The 15,165-nt window shown below is 36.5% G+C and overlaps 1 protein-coding gene across 1 annotated transcript in view; it reads right to left on the bottom strand.

Annotated features, from left to right (window-relative positions):
• The window catches only part of PUDP (pseudouridine 5'-phosphatase), a 61,751-nt gene that overhangs the window by 13,356 nt on the left and 33,230 nt on the right, over positions 1-15,165 (bottom strand). Inside the window, exon 3 of the mRNA XM_084226292.1 lies at positions 13,565-13,794. Coding sequence (XP_084082418.1) covers positions 13,565-13,794 — 230 coding nt within the window. The remainder of the gene's footprint in view (positions 1-13,564; positions 13,795-15,165) is intronic.

The raw sequence follows: 15,165 nt of genomic DNA, 5'->3' as shown, positions 1-15,165 counted from the left end.
ATGGATGATGACTTCTGTAACAGATGTGGGAACTGTTGGGAAGGTGTGACCTGGGATCCCCCACCTGCTGTCACCTCTCTCAGTTCTTTTGTGGGTCTGCAAACAAGTTTTTAACACAAACCCCAACACCTGCATTTGGGAACAGATCTTCCTTAGGATCCATCCAACTCTGTGCAAGTTTTTGCATCACATGCTGCTTGATTCCTAACATGCAAGACCAGGAATCCAAGTACTTTCTTTTACAGGTCTTTATAACCATGGCCTGACATGCCATACACTCTGCTAAATATAGAAATCAATAGAAGAAAAAATGATGCTCAAATCAGACATCCTATTTTTCCTTTCTTCTCAATGCTGCTATTATTCCAATGTTCAGTTTGATCCTAAAGCAATACACCACAGCATGTCACATTCATTATTATGTCTTTATACTTCCGAGTAACTGAAATCCTTTTATTAAAATGCAGCATTTTGTGATGGATTTCTTCATCCTTGGACTGACATTGAGCCTGAAGCTCTTACTAGTAATCACTTTACACAAAGCAAGTTCACATACTCAACTCAGACAGAGTAGCTAAGGACTCAATTGGCAGGTTTTTAAAAATGGTGTGAAAGCTGGTGAGACTGAATTGTTCTAGCAAATAGACACATTTCAAAATTTCTGAGAAAAACTACACTGAAGGCCTTTTCTAAGTATTCTACTAATGGAACATTTTATTCACCATTCATTAGCACTGTATTATTTAAACAAAATCAGAGAAACATGAAAGTTACTGTACTCAATATTATTAATCTTAAAGAAAATTAAGGCTGTCACTTACTAATATCAGTTATAAAGAGGACCTGTAAATATGAAGATATCACTTCCAGACAGTCTTCCACCACCCTACTCAAAGTCAACAATCATCCTTCAAGCATACATGATCTTCAACTAAGATTGCTAAGATGATAGAGGGAAAAAAAACAATTGACATGAGAAAGGGACAGTAACAAATTGTCCAAACACTTTAGAATTACTAGTTAATGCAATACTAGGATAGAAGATGAAACTTCTATCCTAGTAATCAGTGTTCCTAAAGAAAACTTCTTTACTTTGAGAGACATGCCAAAGCACACATTTGCAGCTGATTCTTCTTTCCACTATCTTCATGAGGTTTTAAATTTAGACCTGTAGCATCCTAAATATTTGAAGAGTTTTTGCTGTAATGTTAGGTCTGTCACATCATCTACCAATCCTCATGAGACAGAATGCTTAGCCTCAAAAAAGTAAATGCTTTTACTATTTCAGGATATACATCATTAACTTATACACTATTTCCTCACACTTCATCTACACTCCCTAAAAAATGCTTGAGAAAGCTGTAAGGACAAATGGGCTACTGCACACTATTAACTCTTTGTTATTTATAATGAAGGCATAGAGATTACTTAGTGCAGTTACAAATTAAAGTTTTCATTTTCACCTTCAAGGCCCTATATTATCTTACCCACAATTACTTATGTCTTGCTTTTATTTCCTTCTACTCCCTAGACATCTTCTATTCTTTCACTTAATTGCATTCTTTATCTCTTTCTCCCACTTCCAGCTGCATGTCTTATATCATGCTGACCTCTGTGCCTTGTACAATCTTCATGCCTACATTCTTCATCCTTCTCCAGCAGTATATTTAAGAATATAGTTTTTCTGGAATCATTGGTACATGCTCTTCTTCCTCCCTTTCTTATTACTGGGCTATTAACTAAAATTTGTCTTGTTTAAATCGCTTTTGCTCCTCGTTGGACCAGGGCAGCAGAGAACACAGCTGAAAGCAGATTTGTCTGATTTACTTCTTATTTCTAGTAGGAATGACCTCTGTTAACTCTAACTCTGAAGAGAATTGAGGGAAAATACTTGCTTGCCATCTGAAATAAGTAATTGGAATCTTGTTCACTAAAAAAGCCACAATGTTCATTAAATAAATTGCAATCAGTGTGTGCTTATAGTGGTTAGTTTCTACAAGCTACATCTGTACTTCTTATAGTCTTAGGTGCTTATATTTATTTCATAGTGCTCCAAACAGAGCAGAACTCCATACCTGTGATCCAGCATACATGAATATGATGCTTTTTATCCCCTCATGGTTTAATGTGTACTTAAATGTAAATATGATGATCACACTGAGTAGCACACAAACATCAGGAAACCAGGGAAGCATTCCCAGACACAGTATTAGTCACAGTATGGTAGAGTCATAGCATCATTCCTGACTTCTAGAACACCTGACTACAGGAATTCTACCTTTCCAAACTTCAAACATCTACTCTACACAATATAAGTCTTCACAGAATTATCATATGACCATAGTACCAGTTGTCACTACAACTGAAAAAATATTATCTTCTGAGGAACATCTTAAAAAAACTTCAAACACTTTTTGCTGAAATTAAAAAAAAAAATCCTCTCGATGAAAATTTTTGGCCTGAAAATTTAAAAAATCACAACTGATATCAGTTTTCAAATGATATATTGCAGCTAATCTAAAGCTTGCAAATGCCTTCTACCTCAGATACATGATCATTCTTTCTAAAATGAAAGGTTCTGGTTTAGTTTGCTTGGGATAATTGCATTATTGAAAGTGAAAAGCAGTAAGATAGGTTACATACTGTTATGCTGGAAGTGCCCAGGGCACTTTTTTGAATCAGTAGTATTTTGAGTCTTCAATAGTTCTGAATAGGACAATAGGCAATCTCTAATGTCTCCAGACTGAGCTACAGGATGCAATGATATGTTCTGGAGACAAATTGAATAGATCACTGTGACTAGTTGTCTGTTCAGGAGAAAGAACACAATTTCCTAATGGAGGAAAACATGTTCTGTAACAGAGGATATTTTCAGCAATGGATGAAATCTCATCAACTACTTTTTGCTACTCAGCAAAACCTTGAGACTTTGAAGCAACTATGAAGGAGTTACTAACATCAAAAGCCATTTCCATTACCATGCCACTATATTAGAAAATAGTTGCAGTTGTATTTTAAAATAATTCTGGTGCTATTCTGGGAAGTATTGACAAGTAATCCTTATCTCTATATTTAGTAAAATCTGCTGATAACAGAAAGTTTTGTAGGTCATCTGGGATAACATCTGTAAGAACTTTGGAGTGACAAAGTAGTCTACTGGGCAGTCAAGTGTCAAATTAAATGAAATGGTCAAGAGATGTAGCAGTACACATTAGCTGGAAGAAAATACATGACATATACATTTTCTAATATTTGGTTTAAATACTAGACATCAATGTAAATAGCTCAGAGAAAACTCAGGACTTGGGAGACCAGCTCAGTGAAAACTTTGAGCTTGGATGATATTATTTATATTCACAGACATATATAAAATGGTCTCATCTGGAATGCTCTATGTACTGTATCCCACAGACATTATTCTATGTTAAAATGTTTTTGATAGGAAGAGTCTGAAGAAATGCAATCAGAATGCTTATGAAGAGAAAAAAACCCCAAACAACCAACCATATCACTGCCCCCACCCCCACAAAAAATCCCAAACATAACCCTTTCAGATGGTGAGGATTTGAACAGACTCGAAAAGAGCTTAATTTATGGAGCAAAAAATAAAAAGGGATGTGACAAGCAGTATTTACAATACTGAGCGGCAGATCAATTACTTCTTATCTTTCTCACTCATAACATATAAAAACTGACACTGGAACATATGCAACATATACAGAATTCATTGTCCCAGGCCCACATTAGTATAAAGAAAAAACACAGATCCTGTGGAAGGGTTACTATAGCCTATTCTTTGTCTGTTTTTGTTAAAAGCAACTAAATATGGGAGCAATAGAATTTAAGTGGATAAATTAACCCTCTCTAGCTAAAAGGTGATTATTAAGCTGTGATTATTAGCTGCCACCAGAGATGGTACCAAATAAGTTGGACACTAAATCTGAGCATGAACAGCAATTCCTGTATTTAGTATCATTTAGGCAAAAATGAAAAGGTTTTTTTTTTTTTTTTTTAATGGAACAGAAGGGAAGCATTTCTACCATTGCTTGGAATTGTATTCTACTTTAAATCAGAATCACTCCAGTCTTGCTGAAGTTTACTTGAACCATTTTAGTCTTGGCTTTGAATTATGCTATTATTCTAAGAAAAAAGGTGCTGAAATGGAAATGCTAAGCATCCTTTTTTAGCAGACAAGTCTTCATATCTTTAGTTCTTTTGAATACTACAAGGTCTTTTATCTTTATAACATCTACCACAATAATAATGAAAAAAAAAATCTCCAGTACTGCTTTATGGAGTACACTTTGTAATCACCTTCTAAGTGCACTTATTTTGTGATGCAGCAATCAGTCTGAGCAAAAAGCTTTGCCCTGTTTAGACTATAAATAATTTACCAGTGTTAATTGATGGTTCCATATGCAGGTTTTCTGCAATCATGCCAAAAAGACAGACTCTTACAAATTCTTTATCACACAACAGAATAAGAAGAACCCTATCATGCAATACCAGCTCTCTGAATATTGCCTACAACTACATCTCCACAAAAAACAAGTAATTTAAACAAACTAAGAGAAAAAAAAAAATAAACTCATCATTCCCTTGCCTTAGTGCATTAGAACAACACATAGCTGACTGTAGTCTTTCACAGGTTTCCAGAGGTTTCCCCATGACATTAATTTGCAAAGAAGCAACCAAAACATAATGCCAACAATGCAATTCCTTCTTTCAGTCTTCATTCTTTGTCCTGAAATGGTTGAAAGCCCCTGTTACAACAACCTCTGGGTTATTACAAAGGTAACTCCAGATACAGAAAGAATCAGTGCACTAGATCTTATTGAAAGAGGATTTATTCATGCTTGCTATAACTCAAAAGACATTAAAAACATTTTTTGTGAAAATTCTTGTTAATTAAAATCTAATTATTCAATGACTGCTGTTTGGCATCTCTAAAAAAAATGCTCAAGGTCTTGAAAGAAAGAAAAGATAAATCAGTGAGCAAGTTATCATAAAACAAGGATTTTCCCCCTCTTTTTTCCTACTTACCATGCATAATTAATATGTGATAATACCCATAATGAGTTCCCTAAAACAATTAGCAACACATCTCCAGTGACCTGCTAATCTGAATATAATGCTTTTTGAATTTGGAGGTGCACCAGTTTCTTTGTGCTTACACACTCACCTCACGTAGAAGCAAAGAAGGCTGCAGAGCATAATTTATTATTCTGCATCACATTTCATCAAGTCCCTTAGCAGCTACTTGATACATTATCAAGACAAATGCAAGGAAAAAAAAAGTATTCCTACCTCTCCACCCTCCCAAGTAGAGTACCCCAAAGACTAAGAACTAATTATAATCCTTCTTTCCCCTTCCAATCATTAAGATACCTTCAGTGAAAGCAAACCTTGACCAGGTTACTTTTTGCATGGAATTTCAATGACTTTTTCATCTCCATAAGACAAATGCATCCATAAATAAACATGTACTGCAGTAACAAGGGCAATGTCTGGAACACTTAAAAGTTAAATTACTTGCAAGCCATACAACATCTCATTTTTCTTCCACAAATATATAAAAAAGACTGCCAGCATGGGGAGGGGTAGGTTGGGAGAGTGGGTGAGTGCACGTGCGAACACACAAGTACATATGCTTTAAAAGAAAAGGGAGGAAGTAAATCAACCATAAGAACTGAGAGCATGATAATTAAAAAAAAACTGAAAACAAACAAACAAAAAATCTCCTTCCTTTGATTATCTTTTAAATACAAAATAGCGGCTTATCATGAATTTAGGGAAAAGATGCCTGTGTACAGTAGTGTAGAGGACCAGACCTAAGCCTGTTTTGTCTCAACTAATCAGAGCATTGCTACAGGAAAGGTGATCAGAGGAGAGGGTCCCATGGAGGTGGAGCAGTGCTGTCCTGAGCCAACTTTCTGCTCCCCTTTAAGGCTTGTGCTCAATTCCCCCAGGCCAACTCATTACCTTTGTGTAGTAGTGTGGTGGCTTGCTTGTGAGCCAGCACTTTCTGAAGAGGTTTTTGTGGGAGTTGTGAAGTGTGCTGTACAAAACTAAGGGCTTGTTAGCTGATGTTTTTTGTGGAAATGTAAGAATTTAAGGGCATTTTAACTAATACCTTTTGAGTGTAAACATTGGGCAGGTTACCACAGTTAAGATGACTGTATAGTAAAACATGAGTTCCCTGACATGTGGTCCAGTGCCTTTGCTCCACCTGACAAGAACCTATAACCAACATCACACCCTCTACCCATGGGTTGTGACAAGCAGATCTTCAGAAGTCCTAGACTGTGAGACATGATGAAATACCTCATGTTCTTTTCTCTACAGCTGAAAGGCAAGCTTCCTAACAACAGGTTTCATCATCCAGCCTGGGAGACACAAGTACGGGCTACATGCTTAGACTACTTAGCAGCTGAGGAAGGTGCAGGATTCAGCCAACAGGCTGTTCAATAGTGTATCACAATAGAAGTACATTCCACTGGAGTGCTGTATCTTTGCATCCCAAGTTGTAAAGCTTCTAGAAATATATATCAAACTATATTGTTGTAATTACTTTACATTGCTCAGTACACAATTCAAAAGTATGATTTATTAATAATTTATTCCTTTAAATTTCTCCAGTGTTTGTCTGGTATCAATAGCTTCTCCACCAGGGAGAGGAAACCATAAAAAAGTTAAGGCTGTTTATTATTTTCTAGTGCCCCATAATAGCAGGAATTCAAGAACTAGTTCAGCAACATATACTAAATAATCAAAAAACAACTTGCCATCTAGAAATGCCTTCAGTCACATTGCAGAACAAGAAAAGTAAAGACTTCAGGAATTCAGGAAAAAGTTCTAGCCAAGAACCTTTCTGAGCAAAGAACTGATGTATCATATTCCTTAGGACAATTCCCAAGGAAGCAAAAAAGGTTGGGAGACTGAATTTCTCAGGTTCAAAAGTACACAAAAAGATGTTTTCCTCCTTTTTTTTTCAGAAAGTGGTCTACACAGTGGAGAAGGCAAGGATAAAAATCTCTTCTGATCTGCTTTAAAAAGAAAGCAGAAGTTCCAGATTGCTGTTATGTTCTCTGTGGAGAATTTTCTTGGCAGTGTAGAAATGTGCTGGAACTACTTTTCCAATTATGCTTTACAAAAGACTAACCGCTAGATATTTTTAGTTCCTGATAAAAAGGCGCAAGCTGTTAAGACTGGGCAATTTTGGATTCATACATAAAAGTAAAAAACACCATTTCTCCAAAAAGCTACAAAATCAGAAAAAAGGAGGTTCCTTGGACTTGGCACCTCACCTTGGTTAGAAGGCAGACAAGTGGAAACATTCTCTTCCTGACCCCATAGATACACCCTTTCAGATTTCAACTGCTATCCACTTTCAACATTTCAGGGCATGTTTCAGATGACAGAACTCAACTAATCTGGGCACACACAAATGCTGGGACATAGTTCATTTGCCTTTTAATCACTTCATGTACAGTAAGAGTGAAACCTATGTAATCTATATTTAATCTATAATCTATTTTAGGGAGTGAACTCTGCTTTTGCTGCAAAACACTTAAGCAAGGTGCATGTACTCAGGAGCAGTGGTTTCAACCTCTCAAGGCACTGAATCAGTTACTCAGCTGTCCTACCACCTCCCAGGTACTGTACCATCCCCAGGACACACTTCTGTCATGGGAGAATCCTCTCTGCTGCGTTTGGAAGCTGGTCACTTTGTAGCACAATATGCAAGGCTAACAGGAGCACTGACAGAGTACAACCCTCAGACAAAGGACAACAAGAAAACACCCCAGAAACCCTCAAACATCCGAGACCTTCATTCAGCCTACTAACCATATGGCTACACTGGAGTAGGCATCAACAAACCAGACAAGAAGTTCTTTATTGACTCTAGCCCATCAAATGCCTAACTAACTAATGAACTGTAATACATCAGTAGAGACAAGAAAGTCCAGTGGCCTCTGAAAAGAAAGACTAAATTCTGCTTTCCATCTCAAAATGCACCTTCAGCCAGAAAGAGTTGTGGAGCATCATTGATGTCTTTTCATAATAAGCAGCCACTGGCCTGTGCTCTATCTGCCTCTGTCAGACCACACTGTCCGATAACAACAGTGATCATCTACAAACTCTTTGTTATCTCTCTTCCTGAATGCAGCCTAGCCCTTTAAATTTCATACTCTGACCATTACCATCACAGGTTATATCCACTGGAAAAAACAAATGTCTAACAATATGCTAAAACAGCTGGTAAGAACTGTGAGTCCAAGGAAATAAGACAGCAGGGCTTGGGTAAATCAGAATGGTTCATACCATGAACAGCCATTTAGAAGGATGTTTCAGATGAGAAAAAATTTGTAATCTAGGCCTAAGCAAAGAAAAACTAGAGCCAAGCTTGAAGAAAAAGCCACTGATGTATATTTGAACTAAGCTGAAAAATGTCAGTGGTTTTATATTTAATGCCTTTATTTCCAAAATAAAAAATTTGTGAATCATAAACATTCAGGAAAGAGTATAAGCCAATAAAATTGAAAAGGGACAGATTTATGGTGACTAAAACATTTGATTTGAACAGCAGGGATTCCAATTTACAGCTCAGTGCACCACTTAGAACGCTTGTTCATGTCTGTAATTTCTGTACTTCAAATAAAGTACTCCTAATACATTCAACCTCCAGGTATACACAAGGAATAACAGCAACATCACTAATTAAATACCAGCTTATCTGAAAACCATGGTGAGTAAAATATATACGCTACATGCATTCAGTCAAAATGGAGGAGTTGAGTGGGAAAAAAAACTAGAAAGTTTAAAAATGAAGCGGATAATAAAACTAAAAAAACAGTTTTAGCATTCTTTTTTTACAAAAGCTCACACTAACAATGGTCACATTAATTGCTAAATTAGCCTTTATCCAGTTTTAGTTGTACAATATGGAATAAAATTACAAAATATTTGAATGTCATAATGTTCTGAATCTACCGCTTCTTCCTTATATCTTCTAGAGCAAATAAGTCACAGAAAATTTCTCTTTGAACTTCTCCATTCTATGACAAAATGCCCACTGAGACTCATAAATCCTAATGCCATTTAATCAGTTTGAAAAAAATTTAATGAGCTCTCTCTAGATTTGGTACAGAGATTATTTGTAACTATGGGATCAATTAATTAATTAGAAATGGAAGAAACTGCAAAGAAATAGTGTTTTAAATTAAGGCAATGATTCACATCACTTCGAACTTTTTAAATAGAACAGATTGATTCTTCATAAGAGAGTTATGACCATTTGTACTACTACAGTCTATCCCTCTGTTTAAAAAGTTAATCTAAATGGATTTATTTGCTTTTAAACTACTACTAAGGTCCTTTATTTTACAGAAAAGGTATAAGCAAATCAACCAAAATACTGGAAAGAAATGCCTTAGCCTTCAGTGCCCTTAAGCAGGAAATTAATTAATCTGTGTGGTTTTGATGACAGAAACTTATTGGAAATATGTATAAATGTTGGCATGCGGATGACAGAAACCCTCTGATTCAGAGCCATACTTAAAATAAATTTATATGCATGCCATTTTTGTTATTACAAAACAAAACTCCTTCAAGATAGCATTGAAAAGTTATAGTTGATACATATATATATATATATGTATAAATTATAAAAATACACACATATGACCTGGTTATTATAAACTCTTTTAAATAAAAAAAAAATATTCTGGTATTTCAAATCCCAAAAGCACAATTTTAAATAATGTGAGCTCTGTAAATTATAGAGGAACAGAAAAATATTGCTTAGCAAAAGCTTTTTTTTTCCTTATTTTTTTCTTCCCAGATCAAATCCGTGAAGTTAATCACTGAATCACAGGATGAGAGAGATTGGAAGGGACCTCCAGAGCTCATCTGGTCCAACCTCCTCTGTTGCACAAGGCTGTGTTCAGACACACTTTGTGTATCTCTACAACCTCCTGAACAACCTTTGTAAGTGCTTGGCCATCCTCACAGTAAAAAAAAAAAGTGTTTCCTTGCGCTCAGTCTCATGTGTGTGTCTGTGTCCATTGCCTCAGGTTCCATCTCTGGGCATTGCTGAAAAAGGTCTGTCTCCTGTCTTTCTTCAGGTATTCATATGCATTAATAGGATCCTATAGAGCACTCTCTTAATTCATCCACACAAAGAAGATGTTAAACAGGGCTGCACTCAGTATTCACCCTCAGAGCACACCATCATCACTGGCACCCAACTAGACTTGTGCCACTGATCGAACCCTCTGGGCCTGGCACCTCAGCCAGTTTTCAGTGTCTGCTCATCCACATCATATGGGTGAGAGTGTCACAGGCACCACTGTAGCTCAGGTAGACAACAGCCACTGTTCTCACCAAGTCCACCAGGACAGTCACTTCATCAAAGAAGTTAATCATGTTTGTCAAGCATGATTTTTTCTTGGTGTAGCCATACTGACTATTCCTGATGGTTTGCTTATCCTTACTGTGCCTGGAAATGATTTTCAGGATAAGTTGTTCCACCTGTTTTTCCAGGGATCGGGATGAGGCTGAGAAGCCTGCAGCTCCATGGGTCATCCTTCTTGCCTGGCTTCAACACAGGAGTGACATTTGCTGTCTCCAGCCTTCAAGCACTACTCCCAATGGCCATAATAGATCAAAGATTATGGAAAATGGTCTTTCAATTACATCTTCCACATCTCTCACATTAGGATCCCTGGATTTATTAATGTTCTGTTTGCTAAAGTATTCCCTCACCAGAAGCCAAACAGAATTAATACTAAGAAAAGTGTTTTTCAATAATCTAAATGAAATGTATGAAAAAGAACACAGTGCTTTGAACACTGTGGCCTGAAATTTCTATAATATTCAAGAACACATCATTTCTACACATGTACAGCTCCAGATAGTTTTCATACAAGTTGCATCTGTGCATTCAAGAGCAGAATTTGGAATATATTTTAAAAATAAATTTTATTAAAGTAAATATTTTCTAGTATTTAATTTCCAGATCATATTTTGATTGTCTGGCTGATTTACTTAATTACTTATATGACTGGGCATTGTTACTAGCATTGGAAGTCCATATGATGCTTCATGCAGCACAAGATAGAAGACCTAGACTGAATTTGCAGGTATCTTTTTTGACATTCTTGTGCTATCATTTTATTATTTTGCTTATGAAGTTCCTAGTTAAGCAAAGGCTGCAAATCAAAAGATCAACATCTAAGAAATTTCAAGATGGATATTTATGACATCCTTCAATGACAGTATAGCAAATATCACATCCATTTATCTATCACTTAAATACTGGTCTACTTGCAGAAGTATGCCTGCACAGCAATAACCACTGGCTGATATGACACTACAGCTAAATTCTGGATTTGGTTTTTCTATGCCTACATTGTATTTTTTGCTAACAGCAGCCACAAAGTTTTGAAACAAACTTGCAAGTTCTCACTTTCTCCCTGACAGCTGGTTTCACTGGATAGTTTTGGTATGTACTAGGTTGCTCTAGCCAGCAACTCCAGTTAAGTTCTCTGCAGGCACTCATCAAGCAACATCCAATGTTTAAGAGTACATAAATCTCCAAAGAACCTTATCTCAGCCTGGGATCACAGCAAATCAAATCCAACTGAAAACATTCAAATAATATATAGCATAGATCTATGAGCCCAAGCACTGCCTATGATGCTCTAACAACCTGTTTTGCTTAAGTCCAATTATTTGCTTATGTAGACATTAGCTTCACCTCCTGATACCTGGCTGCAGCCTTGCATGTTAATGATTGCTGGCATGAAATCCAGACCTGTAGCTCTATCCGTTCACTGCTTGGGACAAAACACTGCAGATGACACTATTACACTGAAACTGGTCACAAATGTTTTGGATAGTTTCCCATGCACAGTTTTCACTTCCTTCCTCTTGGGAATTCTGTGCATTTGTAAATTTCCCACACTTTGTGACTTTTGTAGATGAAACAAAAAAAAAGTTCAGCTGAATTATCTGCACTAAGGGAATTTGATGCTGTAAATTTCTTACAAAGGAAAAATATGGATTCAAACATCTATGCCCTTCTTCATAGAAAAGTTAACAAAATAAAAAATACACAACTACTATTAACGATCTGTGACTTCGATTGTCTAACGCACCTTTAAAATTTAAAAATATTAAGTGTAATACAGATGCTACTATTACTTCATTTTTTTTTTCAATGCTAACACAACTAAAGAACACAAGTATCTACACAGCGTCACTGGCTCACTGGTTTTGTTGCTTCCTTTTGGTTTATTTTTAAACTTTTTGTTTGTTTTAAGTATTGTGGGTTTTCTGAAATAGAACCACAAAAACTAAGTGTTTTGGAAAAGCTGTCCTGCTCCTCCCATGAAATTATAGTTTAATTTGCCATTAACACAGCTGACATTCAATTTCTTTGGTTATGTACATTTGGTGTATCATTTCTGAACATGAAAGCTTACAAATGAAGTAGATTCACACATCAAGAGAAACTGCAACAGAAAAAAAATCAAACCAAACAAAACCCAAACCCGGTTTGGTTACCTCTGTTCAAAAATAAACCACACTGCACCAAACTTAATTCACTTTGTATTCCCAGGCAATGAAAATACCATTTAGCCTCTGGGTGAGAACCTAAAGTATGAAAGGTGAGGAATCTTAGCTAATCATTCCATATGTACTTGCGTAGCCTTTTTTTCCCCAATAATTTTACTGAGAGAACAGTAATCACAGTCTAATCTACCTAAATTTCTTCCTTAAAATTAACATGCAACACATTTTTCTGCAGTAATGGAAATAACTCCAAAACTTCAGGACTTACATTCCACTTGGGACAGAGAAGAAATGAGAAAAATATTATGAGGATAAAGGCAATTTAATTTAAAATAAAAATGAAGACATTGTTTTAACTAACTGTCAGTTAATGTGAAATTTTCTCCCTATGGATTTCTAATTTGTTTTTTATATATATATATATATATATATATATATATATATATACACCCATATATGTAGCCTAAGGTTATATATAACATATATATAACATAGTTATATATATAAGACACGAAAAATTAACACATCTACTATTTGAGAAAGAGTGTTAGTTTTAAATCAGAAACAAGGATTATGATCTCAGAGATTTAGACTGATAGTGGAAAGATATAGCTTCAGAAAAATATACATGCTCATCAAAAAGAACTATATTTAATATTTTGACACTTAAGAGGTAAATCAGCCATGAATGTTTCCATACTCTGAATAGTGAAGTTAAGCTTGTAGATTTATATATACAGCAGAAAATCATTGTATTTCCTATTACTGCATGCTACCACGTAGCAAGTCAAAGCAATCTGCACAACAAACTCTAAATGTAGTGGATGGAAATCCATCTCTTTGACAGCACAGACATGTCTGAAAATGGGGGTTGCTAATTTTAATAACGTTTACATTAATCTAAGCCTTTATCACATTAAAAAAATTTCCAAATATAGCCCAATCAGAAAATTCCTAGATTTGATTTGTGCCCGCCCCCTCTTACCTTCTCTGGTGGTGCAGGAGGTTCAAATCTCTTTGCACATAGTAAAAATGGATCGGGATGCGGCTTGCCACGCTTCAACTCAGGATCCTCTCCCAACACAATATGATGAAAAAGACTAAATAAGTCTTTGTGTTTGCTTGTTTTTATCTCAAATGACGATACACTCGAGCTGGTGCAAACACCTATGGGTATCTTGTGTTTGTGTAAATGATGGATCAGCTTACTGACTCCTGCAAGACAAATACACACATTTTAGTTTTTAGAAATATGTGTATAAGTTGGTATACATATTAATGTTTATACCCAATTACAAAGCATTTAGCTATACTTCAACAATGCTGTCTTACCGAATGTAATAAATGTAATTCAAAAGTCAGTGCAAAAGTAAATTCTTGCTATATCAGAAATGCTCCTTCTACACTCAAAAATCATGGAACATTCTGTAAACTATATACATACTTTTTCTGTTATCAAAATCTGTCAAAAATGTGATTAATATCCCTACATAATGAGACCCACTAGAAACTCATTAAGCAATGCCCCCACATTATGTAAGTTTATTAGTTAAAACTCAAAGAGTTTGAGAGAACATTTTCTTTCATATACAGTTATGCTCCTGGAAAAAAAAAATCAAAGAAATATACTCTTCTCACTCAATTGCAGAGTTTTAATTCCTGAAGCAGGTATCCAGCTGGCTCAAACTAGCCCATAAGAGAGCTCAGTTTCTCTCTTTTGCAATTACTGAAGCAAGTAACACTGGGCAGAGGAGAGCAGCTGTCAGTCACAGTTGTTAATACCAGAGCTTTATCTATTGATGCTGTGAACCCAGAGTAATGAACACCTCAAGTCTAATGGGTAGAAACTTCAATCTGATCCAGTCTTCTAGGGAAGGTTAATGCAGTGAACAGTGAAAACACAACCAGTCTATGTAAGAGGGAACATACTTTGTTATTCAGTGCAAGTTTTGAGTTTTCTCTGAAGGGTTTTTAATGCTTGTGGGAGGGGACCACAGGGAGAATCGGGCAGAGATGCCCTGGGAGGACACTTGTTTGATTGCCAATCAAGTGTGGTCCCCTCCCCAATTCTAGAAGGTTCTCTGTTCCTCCCTTCACCACTGGATCTTTTTGTAAGACCACTCTCTCCCCCCACTCCCATTGGTGTACCCCTTGTCATGCCACCTGGACTCCTCCTCTGATCCCTCTTCCCATTGGTTATCTGTACCTGGCCCCGCCCACCTCCCCTCAGTTATAAATACTGGCCCCAGCCTTGTTCTGGGCTCTGCCATGGCTTCTCTTCTGTTGTGGTTGTGTCTGTGCTCCTCTCCCTGCTTCCACCTTTCCTGGACCCTTCGACTCTCCTACAATCAGCCCAGTTGGATTCTCCGCCATGTCTAGAGCCCTCCTTCTTCAGCTGGTTGAGCACAAGATTATCCATCTGGGCCTGGGAGAACTGCTCCATCGGACCTCTAGAGGAGTCTGCTCTGCCTACACCTGCCCAGGAACTCCTCCGTGGGGAGGAGAAATCCTGCAAACATTCCTTTGCTGAAGCATTTTAAATGCTGGATACTTTTCCCAGACAAAATAATTAGCATTATCTAATGA

Source organism: Fringilla coelebs (assembly GCF_963513975.1).
Source record: "Fringilla coelebs genome assembly, chromosome: 2".
Taxonomy (NCBI): domain Eukaryota; kingdom Metazoa; phylum Chordata; class Aves; order Passeriformes; family Fringillidae; genus Fringilla; species Fringilla coelebs.
The sequence above is the reverse complement of the archived record's forward strand: the minus strand, read 5'-3'. Positions and strand labels throughout refer to the sequence as shown.